We start from the raw sequence: 14172 nt of genomic DNA, 5'->3' as shown, positions 1-14172 counted from the left end.
TGGAAAACGATGAAAGACTAGTTTTCATCAAGTTGTGGTTCAACACTTTTGCGGCCGTCATGAGACACACGCATACAAGGATTGTGGCGTGTGTCCACCATGGCTATTCCTTGAATGTATTTGCATGCTAAAGGTGCAGGGGAAAGGGGGGGGGGGGTGCAGCAAGTGTGCACTGTGCAGCTTGCAGGAAAAGGGGGGGATGCTGAGAGTGGATGCAAGCTGTCAGTCAGTCTTAAACCTGCCGCTCTCCTCCTCACTAACACACAAACCTTCTCTTTCTGCGAACACTAGTAGTAATCTCTTCTGAGAAAATGTGCGTTTCTTAAAATTTGCTTTTTTTTTTACTATGTTTATGTGTGTGTGTGTGTGTGTGTGTGTTGTCCATTTTGATGATTCTCAGCAGGAGGATAAACACAGCTAAAGGAAAAACAATCTATTTTCAAATGGAAAAAGTATTTAAATTATTCACAGGTGAATCATAGCGGAATAAACGTGTGCGGTTATTGATATCTGCGTGACGGCGAGCTAATGCACGCACACACACAGACACACACAGACGCACAAACACAGGGTGGTAGAGTTTGTGTTTTTGTTCTTCTGGCACCACAGAGACAGAGAGAAGAGGATAAAACAACCCTCCCTCCCTCCTTCCATCCCTCGATCCCCTCTCCTCCCCCTTTCCTGGTAACGCTTCAGTGAGTTGAACGTCCAGGACAGGGGGAGAGAAAGAGCAGGAGAGAGGTAGGAGAAGGGAGAGAGAGAAACAATGAGCAACACATTTTTTTGATATAGCTGAGGGTCGCTGTGGCTAATCCTTCCCCTCCGTCCCCACAAATGGTCTCTCGTTTCTTCTCTTCTCATACTTGCTCCTTAACATGTCTTTTGCCCTTTTGATGGTTTTTCCTTGTTCTTGTCGTTCTCCAGTTTCCACGTCTTACACTTTTTTTTTTTGGGCTGCTCCGAAAATGGTGCCACTTTCATTTTGATGCTAATTCCAAAAAGTGATGAATCTTTTTTACCTTTTGTCCATTTTTCTTGTGGAGGGGAAGCAACGAGCAGGGATTTACTTTCAAATTTAGCTCTGAAAGGAGCAGAGACACTGGCATATCAAGGGAGAGGGAAATAGAGAGGAAGGGAAAAGGTGATTTCAAAGAAAAGCTTCAGAAAGAATATATGTTGAAATGAAGGGCCGCCGTAAATGGGAAATGCAGAGAGTTCAAATTGCACTTGATGAGTCATCGTTGAAGCCTTTTCATCATGTTTCTTAAAGTCACTGTCGGAGGAAAGAATGAAGTCATTCGCACTCAACTCAACACACGGATTGTGAAAGAGTGACTTTATAGTTGCACATATTTGGTCATGAACACTGAGTTAATCGTTCGATTTTTTCAAGTCGTTTTCAACAGTGGTCCCCAACCCCGGGAAGCATTTGTTACTGGGCCGCACAGAAGGAGAAAATAATTTTTTATATTTCTGTTGATTATTACTTGAATATCAAAATCCTTTTAGCATGTCACTCTTGATGCTATTCTGATAAACTTTACTGAAGAAATAAGTAGTAAAAAAGAGTAAAACACAAACTCTATATGAACCATGTTGACATTTTTATACGCTTGACATTTGGTGTTTGCAGGTCATGTTGTGTTAATCTGAAGGCCGGGCCTGTAAAAATAAATTGGTCCAAAAATCGGGGGGACCCCTCCATAATATACAAAATAAAAATGAAATTGAGGGGAATATTATTCTATTACCTGCCGAGTATCTTGCTGACACACCCGTGGCTGACGCGCAGCTGCCGGGAGATGTCGCAGGGTCGGACCCCTTGGTGGGCGAGCTCCACGATCCTCTGTCGCACCACATCAGGGAGGGGTCTGCCGTTTACAAACACACCTCCGAGCTGGTTCACCCCGCCATGTCCTGGAGGAGGAGGAAGACAGGTAAATGGAAATGGAGAGACTGGAGAATAGAGGTGATTCACAGCAGACAAAAAACTGCGACTTTCTCGGATTGAAAAATTCTATTTATACTTGGGTGAAGCTGCTGTAAACACAGACTCATGACTATGTTAAGGGTTTAAATACATCGAACCAAATGGCTGGAATCTATGCCTGAGAGACAACTATTCACTATTTTGTTTTTCCCTGACTTAACTTAAGACATGCTTCTTTTTGATATATTATATTCATGAAGAACACATATTATAGTTTACTTAATCATTAGGATTATGGCTGTATTTTGATACAAAGAACAACGTTTACAAACAAAGACTGGACGAAAACATGGATTGCAAACATTAAATCTCGGTCAAAGTGATTTCAAAAATATATATTTCATTTCTGCACCGAATAGATCATGAAACTAGAACTTCATCCAGCTGCTCATTTTAACAAAATGTTTTTTACCGAGTGGTATTTTTATTGATAATATAATTCCGTACTTTTTGTTGCATTTGAAATATTGATAGCGATAAATCAATGGGAGATCAGGAAGCAGTTGAACACATCAAAACATACGAAATCCATTGCAAATACTTCCTTAAAATCTCATTTAAATATGTCATTTGTTTTCGAGGTACTACCTCCACCAAACCTCATGTTTGATTTCACATTGTAGTGACTTTGTTTTGATAAATGGCTGGTAAATAACACCTCATTCCTAAGCAACATGCAATCATTAATAGCAGTGAAGCTACTTTAGGGGCTGAAAACCATCAATCCATGATACTGAAGGATTAATTGTTTAGTAAAACTTTGTACACTAGTTTAAAGAAATGCCCTCAGTGACACACATGGACTATGAAACAGAAGCAAAAGAACAGATTCTGTGTGCCACATAATCCACTGGTTTTTATATTACCATAGTGATTACGTCTTTAGGGGAAACACACACACGCTGGCTAATCCTGGCTTTGGGGGTAATAGATTTTAAACACATGACCCCAGCAGGGATACCCCCTTAAATGCTCAACGGTGTCCTGAACCCAGCCTGCCATCTTTTCCATCAGCGTAGAATTTATCACACACGCACACACTTCCTATATAACCTGGTCCTGATGGGAGAGTCCAGATGCTTGATAAGAAAACTATTTACACATGGACCGTCAAACACTTTTTTAGATCCACAAAAGAAAAAAATGCATTGTGTGGATTTGTGCTAGCAGCAGCAGCACTGCTGAGCCTTTAAGTAGAGAGACAGGTACCATGCAGAGGTTCTATTTTCAATTAGCATTTCTTATTAGCCTTCAGTGATGACCTAGTTCAGACAAACATCTCCTCAAGTCATTCCATTATACCTCCAGATGGATTGAGCCAAACACTTGAAGCCATATAAAGTATGATTTGTTCGACCATTAAGAGAATCAACCTGACAACATTGTTTTACAATTTAATAAGTATTGGTAGTTGATTTGCAAAACTAGAAGAGGTTTTGTTATTTCACATCAAACTGCAATATGACAAGCCCTTGTATACCTACAGAAGGGTTGATGGTTCTCTATCCGCTTAGACAGCCATCACACTCCTAAACAAACTGCTGCTTCTTTTGTCAAATAATTATATGTTTTTATGAGATAAAGTTGTACAATAACTCATAAGAGATGTGCACTGAAGTGACCTGCAAATTATGCTGTCTCAATCCTGTCTCTAATATTCATTGGATGTATATTATGAGACCCTAGTACAACAAATGTGTCGTTGTGTTCACTTCAACAGCCTCTGTTTGTTACTCACTTTGAGTGGATCGTCCTGAAACACATGACCTTATCATTCATTCGTTCAAGTCAACTGATAAAGACCTGTAGATTTAAACTCAGAGCCAAGTTAAGAGGGATCTAAGCCAGATAATCGTTTCTAACACCAACATATCGTAGGTAGATGTCATCGTGCCCTTAGGCAGACATTTATCCTCCTTGTTTCAACTTAAAGTGACACTAGATGGCGAGTGGCAGCTGTAGTTTAGGACTAGATTCAATTTCATAAGGTTTCTCTATGTGTATATGTAATAAATAAATAACAAATTGAAAAAGAGTTTTTCTTGAGTAAACTGTGTCGTTAATAATTTATTTTATATTTAATAAAACATTGTTCCATGAAAAGCAACATCTCCTGGATGAAGAGTGAATCGACTATAATGAATATATTAATAATATACATTTATGATATGTACTTTTGTAACAAAAATATTTCCCAGTCATGCTCTTCTAGTACCACATTTTATTATTTTACAAGTGTATTGCAGTGTGAAAAGATCAAATGTTTAGTGGGAAATCTATTTATCTCCATGTTATTGAATGAACAAAATAGAGAGAAAACAGCAGCTGTGAGCTGTTTCATCCCGACAGTATAAATAATGTGTTCTTTTGTCAAAGGGAGGGGTGTCAGTATTAATGTTGAAAATCTCATTGAAGAAGTGATCATATGATTCAAGATGCTATACAGTAGATCAGTAAAAGATAAACCACTAAATGAATCCAAGAGATCGCAGGGTAAATTATTTTTAAACTCCTTTTTTGTGTAATCATTTCTATGATGAAGCTGCTTTTGTCATCACTTCAGAGAATGATCCACACACAAACACCTCACTGACCTACATGACACACATGTACACAAACACTTGTGCGCGACATAAAAGCATATTCTGCTCCGGTCCATTATTCCGGGGAATGGTTTGAGTGAATCCCGTCAGAGTTATGCAGGTCATTTTTAGAGGACTATTCCTCCACACAGGTATGTACAGAGCCGACTCTCTCTCTCTCTCTCTCCCCCACCTCTGTCTCTCTTCTTTCTGATAAGAGTAAATGGAATGGTTCCTTTCAGCCGTCCTATCTGGGCCGGGCCTTGCTTTGTAAAGAGATGGAGAGGAATGACTGGTGACCCACAAAACGCGGCAGATAACTATTTATTCACTTATCTGTGTATTTACTGTCGCATTAACGTCAGGCCCTCAGCATTCACGGAGCAAGACGTGAGGATTATGTGTTGGAAATGTACTTTCAGAGTCTATAAATACTGATGGGACTGATGCAAACAATCCATATGGTATAGAAACACATTCCACTAGCTCGCTGTAGAAGCTGCAAAAGAGTGATTTTTTTTTGGCTTATGAAACATGAAGGTGTGCACTTGGATAAGTCGCTTGTTTATCTTTTACGTTCGCTTCTGTAACTTGAATCTTTTTTTATTTCATTCATCATCATTGTTTGTCTCGAAACTGAACTGACTGATGCTCACATAAACTGTCACACCAGTCCCCAAACTTTTTCCTGTGGGGGCCACGTTACTTTTCCCTTCTCTGACAGGGGCCCGGGGAAAAAGTGTGACCATTTATAGTTTATAGCCGAGGATTAATGTAAAATATATTTGTTTTCCAGAAAGCCACACATAACGAAACAACCCTTTCAGGAAATAAATAATAACACTTATAATGAAATAAATAATGACTAAATAACCGTCTCTGGATTCTTTACAGTAAAAGAAATCAGGAAATATTAAGACACATAATTTTGATATCTTTCAAATCAGACCATCTTAAAGGGGCAAAAGAAACTATGTAGGTGAAGCATGTTTGATTTTTATTTAGCTACCCCATAAAAATGGGTGGACCTATATTTTTGTCACGCACTGTATATGAGAAAGATTGAGAAAATCCGTCTCTGGTATTGATCATGAGGCCGGGCCAAATGTGGAGGCGGGCCACATCCGGCCTGCGGGCCGGCATTTTTGGACCACTGGTTTAGAGAGATAGAGCACCTGGAAAGTATTATGTCTGAAAATAAGTGATAGTTCTTCTTGTAGAGATACACTGCTGGTGGTTTGCTGAAAAAGAAAAATGTCTTTGTGGCCCCAGCACTGACTCAAAAACTATTGTTACGAGCAGCTGAAGAAACTGTTTAATAAGCAGGATCCAGAAAGACATGAATCTTGTCACTTACAAATTAGAAAATGTCAGTATGTTGATCGAAAATAAATGTTTCAAATATGCCTCGAGTTGCTCCATTATTAATAGGAAACATAAATAAGACACTTTCAAATGTCCGGCGTGTGCTGACCACAGATGAAGCTCTGATTCGTTGAATATTCCAAAATGTTGAAATATCTTGTTATAAAGCTGAAAGTGCAGTTTGAACGGGCGAGCCGGGGCCGGCAGAGACAGCACTTTCATTTCCAGAGAGGGACCGGGCCTCATTATGCAGCCCATCGCTGATGTATTTTTATTTACTTAGCCTTCATAGGAAGTGACTTAAGAGCAGGCAGCATCTCCTTAACTGTTTGATTGATTCACTGTTTCTGGGTGAAGGTGGGAAGAGAGTTACAGAGATAACACGGAATACATTGGAGCTTCTCCATCCATAAAATAAGCTCCATTAGTCTCTGTGTCTCTCTCTCGTCACCACACTCGTCTCAGTCTCTCTCTCATCTCTCATCTGCCTGGTCACGGCCCGAAGACTCAAAAATAAAGCGGAGGAGAAATCACAACAAAACACCTCCCTCTCTCTCTCTCCCCCTGTCTCTCTTGAAGAGAGAGAAAAAAAAAAGATCACGGAACTATAAATTACTTTTGGATGAAACCTGTCTGCAAAGTTGCCGGGGAGAATACAGATGAAGCAAATTTCCTTGAGCAAACAGCGAGAGTGCAGATGTGGGAGATGAGCTGAGTCTGCTCTTCCATGTTTATGTGTTTGTTTACCTTTATTAATGTTTAATTGTGCTCTCTTCTTCTAGGGGAGCTGAAACATGGAGGCATGTTTTTATATCAGCAGAAACGTCCACACTTATTAACAGCAATGCGTTTTGTGACATTCAAGTGCCACGATTCTGAGTCAAAGGTCACAACATTTTCAGGATTTTACAGTATTATTTTGATACATCTTCATAGTGTTACCACTGTATTGTTCCAATAGGTGGCGATGTCAAGTTCTTTTTATAACAACTGTTTCGTAAAACACTTGCTTCAAAGGCCAAATTATGATTGATCAATGATTGATTGATTAAACAATAACACTAAATTATTAAAATGATTCACTCTTTTTTTTAAATATAATAAATAAATATCGCATTACGATAATAATAATAACCAACAGATTATTTTAGCGACAATAAATAGGGATTAAATGATACAAACACACCAACAAACTTTTTTTATTTTATGTAGAAATAAAAATATAAAATATTTAATTAACATTTCATTATACATAAAGCAGCATTTCATTAAAAATTGTTTTTTAGGTTAAACTTGACACAGTGAACTTGAACTAAAATGATCTATAAAGAATTTTATCGTTTTCATGAAATATATTTGAAAAATCATCAGTTACTAATATTTTCATTGGAGTTTTTATGGGAGGACGTAAACCTCGTCTGTTATGGTGGGAGTTTAAATGAATTTGGTGAATGAAACAATTACGAAAATCGCTATTTTAATACATTTCTAACGGTTTTCTTTGCAAGTAGACACCTTAATAATTATAATAATTCTAAAAGTGGAAAAATTAAATTAAAAATACACACGTCACGCGTGAATAAAAAATAGAGGCGTCTATATATTACAAATTCATAGCAACATTAACATGTCAAAACCTAATTTTCAAATTCAACTCATTACCATCACAATTAGCGGCAATAGTTGCTGTTTCCTGCTGAAAGTGCGCGTTTATGTTATTGGAGGTGAAAACACGCGCGTGACATAAATCCACACACTCGGATTTTTTTTTTTTTTGCGTGTGTCCTTTACGCCGATTGAGAGTTTCTGCCCTGAAAACATTCCTCGTGAATATGAAATCACACACACACACACACACATTGTTCTGCTCCTTCACAGCCGCGCGCGGACACGCAGCATTTCCACGCGTCACAGTGGATTGCTCTCGACCTCTCTTTCTCCCACTCTGACATTTTAACGTGTAATCGTTTTAAAGCGTCTCCGAGCCTGACGTCTCGAACTTTAGCTCCGCATCAGCAACAGTGGCGCGTTCCCCGGGTCCCTGCGGCCACGACACGCGCTTCACCGGGGACTCCGCGTGTGCGTGGATCTCACAAATAAACACACACACCCGTGCGCGTATCACCGCGTTACAGCCACACTTTGAACAATTCAATGGAAACGAATTAAAAACAATTGGAAGCGCAGCTGATGATATAGTTTTAAATTAAATAAACTTGATTTAATTTGTTTTTAATCGATATCAGTTTAGGTTAAATTGTAATATTTGGTAATATGAAACAACAGCAATGATGAAATTGTTTAAATATTATTTTTTAATAAAATATTCCGTTATTCTGTTTTTGCATTTTTATAAAGTAAAGTATATTTAATTGTTTTTACAAAGATAATTAAGAAATAAATCATGTATTACTTACTGTGCATAGCAGCAAACGGGTCGTGCTTGCAGTGAATCTCCATCACTAACCAATGGGGCTGGAGGGCCCCGAAACATACAAGACCCCTGACACGCCGAGACCCCCCCGAGTCAGTTGAACGAGGCGCTCTTCAACTTTTCTTTTGTTTTCTTTTAAAAAAAAAAAAATGAATTGAAATGACTCGATCGTGGGTAAAAATCAATTTAAAAATCTTAACTTGAAGTCCAATATCATTCCAGCTTTAAGCCTCGGTCCAAGAGAACTTTTTCATTAAAAAAAAACTCAAGTTCCGTCGCGGTCCATCGGGGGTGACCTCTGACCCGCAGCTTGAATTAAAGGTGTATAAAATCTCCTCCTGCTTCAAATAAAAAACGATGTCAAGAACGCACTGTTTTCTTCTTCATCGGGTTCACGTGGATCCTCCAGAGGACGGAGCAGGTGCGCGCGCGGGAGTCATCGAGGCTTCAGCCTCCATTTCCACAGCAGGAGAACAAGTTGAAAGTGTCTTCAAGAATTCAAAGTATGGATCGATCTCACTCCAGTCTCGAGGTGTCGCGCGGCACAAGCGTCCGGGTTTTATTTCACTTTTCTTCCTTTTAAAAATCTCCCCCCCAAAAAAACGGTCCAGAGTCAGCAGGTGAGCTGTCCGTCCACGCGTCACGAGCAGGTAAATAATAAACACGCTTGTTGTTTTCAACACAGCAGCGTCCGCGCGCCTTCCGCGCACTCTGTCAGCAGCTGCTCTCGCGCTACTCTAACCTCCACGCGCCGGCCAGCTGCCCGTCAATCACGGACGCGCCGGCCAATCGCAGCGGCCGCTGGCGGCCCTGACGTCACCGCCAACCCCGGAGGAGAACCGTGCGGCGAGGGATCGCGCTCATTGGATGATGTCGAGCCCCCTCTCAGCCAATCAGGTTTTGACACTCTTCCTCTTTATCCAATAGCAACGCTCTGGTTTAAGAAAGTTCACTTTCATGTTTAATATCAATTAGAAAAGTTAGAATTAATGGTTTTTTACTTATTTCTGCTTTTTTTTTCCCGATAATGATTTAAAAAGGCTTTTGTGAGAATGAATAACATCTGTTTGGAAATGACGCCTTGTTTGATAGAAATGAACAAAAACAAGTGGAAATTGTCTAAAATGTAGAGTAAAGCATACGATCGACCTGCGAGACGATTTGCTCGAACAACTTCCTGCATTAACACTTGATATTAAAACCATTCGTTTCCCGGGTTCAGCCTGTGTTTCCTCGCGTGCGTTCCTTCCAGCCACGCACGCGCACGAGCGCATGAAACATTCATTCCTCTCATCACTTAATTGATTGACGATCCAAAGTCATGTCGTTTTAATGAAATCCAATTGACGAGACTCGCCTTTTTTCCACCAATATTGAAAGAGATTCGATACACGCGCGTCCCACATGACTCGCCGGAGAACACGCGCGCGTCGGCCTGCAATATTCACCGCGAAAATAGCCTAAAGCAGCAGCCAAATTAAAATGGTGTTATTTCCCTTCTTCCTCGTTTCTAGACATTTAATCATTTTTTTTGATCGTGTGATATTGTCGGATTCTGTTTATGCAGGACTTCCTTGTTTTTTGCAATAATACTCTTTTATTAAAACACATGTATATGTATTTAAATACGCGTAAATATCATATATAAGTAATTTCTGGTTAGTAAGTTACTTTTATTCCTTCTAAGTTCCATATAAATATAATATGGCGATGCATCATTTCATCCCCTACTTTATGATTTAAACGTTTCCCCGCTTTTATTGTTTTTGTTTTTTGCTTTTTCCTTTCGTCTAATTCAGATTTTGTACACAGGATGGATTGTTCTAGGCATGTCCACAGGGGGGCGTTAAACATCTGGACTCTTGAGCACGATTGCGTGCGCACACATCCATATAAACGCACTTCTTTAAATATCGTTTATACATTTTCTTTCACTTACTCCTCTGTCTAAAACAGATTTTATAACAAGTCGTCTTCAGGTGTGATTTCACTCTTCAAGCTCTCAAGGGTTATTTTGAAGGAACATAATGTTTTTTATAGAAATTGTAATAATTGTATTGATGTTAATATACATTTAAATCGAATGTAATTGGCTGAACTTTTCGAGCTTTTATTTGATCTTGAAAGTTGTCTCTTAAACTACACTGAGCAAAAGACACAAACATTCATATACACAATCTTTTCAAATTATAACCAAATTATTGTACCTGTTTTATGGTACAAGCTATAGTGACTAAGTCTACTAAATAATGATACAAATAAGAAAACAGAGACATTTATCTTAAACCGTACTTCTTATTATTATTATTTCAGGATAAAAACATGTGTTTCTGATCATTTGCATGTTTACATTTATAGCTTAAATATTCCATTAACAGTATTTAACATTTATACATGAAAAACAAATACACAATAAATTGACTAATGTGTAAATATTTAAACCCAAAAACACATAAATATCTTCTTTAGATCTAGCACCCTAATAAACATAAGATGTTTTTGCCTCTTTATGGGTTCTCGTCTAAATTTCTCAGATTAACAATATCTATGAAGGAACGAGGAGGTTTGTGTTTGTTCTATATTGTGAACAAGAGAAATAAAACTGAACCAAGTTAATTGTTGTGCCGACTGTCTCATTTTTGAGGGTGTCATCATCCTTCATATTTCATTACTAAATAGTGGTGTTTTTTCTCAAATCTTTTTTTATGCTTTTATTGTCTGCTCTACATATTTGTTTTAATCCAATGAGACATGTTGATCTTCATCGGTGAAGCTCAGAAAAATAAGGTAATAACTTTGAAATATGAAGTCTGGGGCATATTAAAGAAAAACTTTTATGCACCGAAAATAGAAAAATAAATCCAGACACAAGTACATTTTCGTCCTCGCCTCTGACATTTGGAAATTAAATACGTAACCAATTAAAACACCAAACAACACGAGCAATCATGTATACAAATTGTTGTCGCTTAAGGGTTAGAAATTTGGGTAGAAAACTTCCATCAGGGTGGGACGATTATAATCCGGGGGTCCAAATAAAAATTACCATATTTCATTACCTCTCTGAGAGGATGAGAGGGAGGGGACGTGATGGGTATTTTCTTAAAAAAAAAAAAAAAAAAAAAACATTAGCAAGAATGTGAATTAGTTGAGGAAGTAAATTTGTCTCCAGCTCCTCTTCTCAGGCTGTTTTTCTGCCTCCAAACCAAAAAGAGCAATGAAAAATTACCAGCGCATGTTAACACTAGCACCTCGTTTATTACACGCTTAATGATTGTAATGAGAAAAGCTGTGGCGTCTCACTATCTACGCTGTCATAAACATAAATCATAACTCCAGAAAAACTGCCAAGAAAGTATGACTACATGGATCATCATTCAAAATGCAAATGAGTGTTTTCATGATTAGAGGGCGTTCGAGGTCACAAAAGCTTCACGTATCGAGGGTTATGGTGTTTCTTTTGGGTTAAACCTGTCGAGAAAATAATGCTTTTTCTTCACCTTCACTTTGATTATTGTTATATGCACAGGACACAAAGAGATCAGCTCTACCTGGATTATGCTTCTTAGCAACGCTTCCACAATGAAAATAAATCTGTTTTCTGTTTTGTTTTGCGATTTAATTATATTTAATTTCCAAGAAATACAATCAAAACTTTCATATTACGTGTGAATAAAAAGAGCAACAGTAGATTTATAAATGATTGAGTGTCGGCCACGTTAAAAACGGGAAGTGGCCATTAAACTAACAAAAAAGAAAGGAGGAAAATTAAGTGAAAATTCAAAAATTTAAGTAAAAGGTAATAGTAATTTGTACTGCAGGGATCACCTTTACCTAAGTCTGCTTAATGCAAAGCTTTTGAACCTTTTATTTAACTTTTAATTACATTTTTTGAAGGCTTTTTTGAGGGAGTGCTGAATCTACTCTTTGTCCGCTCGCTCATAAAGCCGACACATATGATAGGTTTGCAGTGAGTCTACTTTCAAACTATAGTGATTTGGTAATTACATTAATATCTGTTATTAAAACAAGATGCTGCTTGAACCAAAAAAACAAGAAAGCAAGAGTCAAGCTCTATGTTTTCTATCTGTTCAACAGTTACTGTGATTTTGTCTGGACCAGCGGTTGTCTAAGCTGCCTACAGTGATCTTGAATGGCGTCCAACAGAGATCTTCCACTTACGCCAATCTGGCCTCAAAAGTTATCTGCCCAATATTCACAAAAATAAAAAAGCAACTTTCAAGAGCTCAACTGATATGACTTCTCCAACAAAAACACTAATGAGTAAAATATTTAAAAAACATCTACGAAGTGAGAGAAAATCAAGCAGAACGAACGTTAAAATCATGTTTTTCACTTTTTATATATACACAAATTAAATGACATTAATGAGGGAACCATTTTGTGTTGTCTTTGGATTACACAAAACATTAAGTTTATATAAGTTGGTTTTTTTTACATACTAAAACTATTACCCACTTGAATATTGCTTTTAAATGTAGAACCAGATTCACGAGGATGTATTTAAAGATTTTTAAAACATGCTTTTTAGTGTCTGTGCCACATATGGATCTGTGCCACGAACACATGGATGTTAGGATTCAGCTTTGGACATTTTTGTAGGACACTAGTTTCACTAAATTTCAACTGTTTTCGTCTGTTTTCTTCACCGTATTGAATCACTTCAGACGCACATGTGAAGTCAAAGAAAAGTTGTGTAGATCGGTTGAGTGTTGAAACATCTGTTTCATTATTTTCAACACATTCAAAATGAGTAGCAGAGATTTACAACTAGTTCTTAGTCAAATAAAAAAACAGAGCAAACATGTTTGCTTTCAAAAAGAGCCATTTTTGGTGGCTTCTCCGAAAGGTCAACAAGTAGAAATCAAAGGTATTTAAAAAGTTGACCAGATTGTGGATATCATAAAATATTCTATTGCCTTCTTCTAGTGCATCACATTTGTGATCTAATCCAAATGATGAAGTGCAAACCTTACATATACTTTTTTCTCTTCAAATATTCTACCCAAAGAAATGACCTGAGACTCTTTGAATATTAACAAACGTGTACATTTGTCATATCTGTGATGGAACAGTAAACCAATGCTGCACAAAGAAGAAATAAATAATTGCAAAAAAAATATTAAGTTTCTTTTTTTCTAGGACTGTTTAAATGAACAAAAAAAATGTTTTCAAAAGGGGAATCATTCCATTGAAAATACCCAATTTATACTTAAATAAAAACTAATTTTATTAATAGCACAAAGAACTTATTAAGTGCAAATATATAATAATAAGAAAACTCAATTCAACAGTTCCTGCCGATGGGACGGATTGTTATAATCAATTGACCACATGTGGCCCACCACCCATACCTTGTCTCGATTCAATGAAAACCTTCTTTCACTACAAATATGAATTCAATAATCAGAAAAATAACTTCACGCATTTTATATCCAAACAATAAAATCAAGTGAATTCTACTTCTAAAAAATAACGATAAGGTTTCAGGTTTTATTCCCGTCAGCTCTATTGTCCCGAGCACGAGTTCGAAACTCCACTCCAAGGATTTTTTTTTTATTGTTTAACACATAAGAATGACGTGTTTGGATTATTATCGTCGATCATTCTTCCTCCTCCCCAATTTATTCTCGCATCGAAATGGCGGCCCCTGGTCTCCTGGAGCAGGTTCGGGCCTGCGCGCTCTTACGCACGGGGACCCGTCAGGGCGGGACGACCGGGACTTTTTTTTCTCTCAACGATTCTCCCGAAAATCTGTACTCAGGTCACGTGTACGAAAT

The 14172-nt window shown here is 37.8% G+C and overlaps 1 protein-coding gene across 2 annotated transcripts in view; it reads right to left on the bottom strand.

Moving 5' to 3' along the window:
- Window positions 1–14172, bottom strand: part of pax5 (paired box 5) — a 47427-nt gene that overhangs the window by 32145 nt on the left and 1110 nt on the right. The window contains exons 1-2 of one of the 2 annotated variants that reach the window (XM_087799973.1): window positions 8355–9041; window positions 1752–1917 (exon numbers count right to left, since the gene is read on the bottom strand). In XM_087799973.1, coding sequence (XP_087656099.1) covers window positions 1752–1917; window positions 8355–8397 — 209 coding nt within the window. In that variant the 5' untranslated portion in view covers window positions 8398–9041. Of the gene's footprint in view, window positions 1–1751; window positions 1918–8354; window positions 9042–14172 lie in introns of those variants that run through there. The other variant, XM_087799971.1, reaches the window with a different exon arrangement.

Source organism: Callionymus lyra, chromosome 1 (genome assembly GCF_982586985.1).
Source record: "Callionymus lyra chromosome 1, fCalLyr1.hap1.1, whole genome shotgun sequence".
Lineage (NCBI taxonomy): Eukaryota > Metazoa > Chordata > Actinopteri > Syngnathiformes > Callionymidae > Callionymus > Callionymus lyra.
The sequence above is the reverse complement of the archived record's forward strand: the minus strand, read 5'-3'. Positions and strand labels throughout refer to the sequence as shown.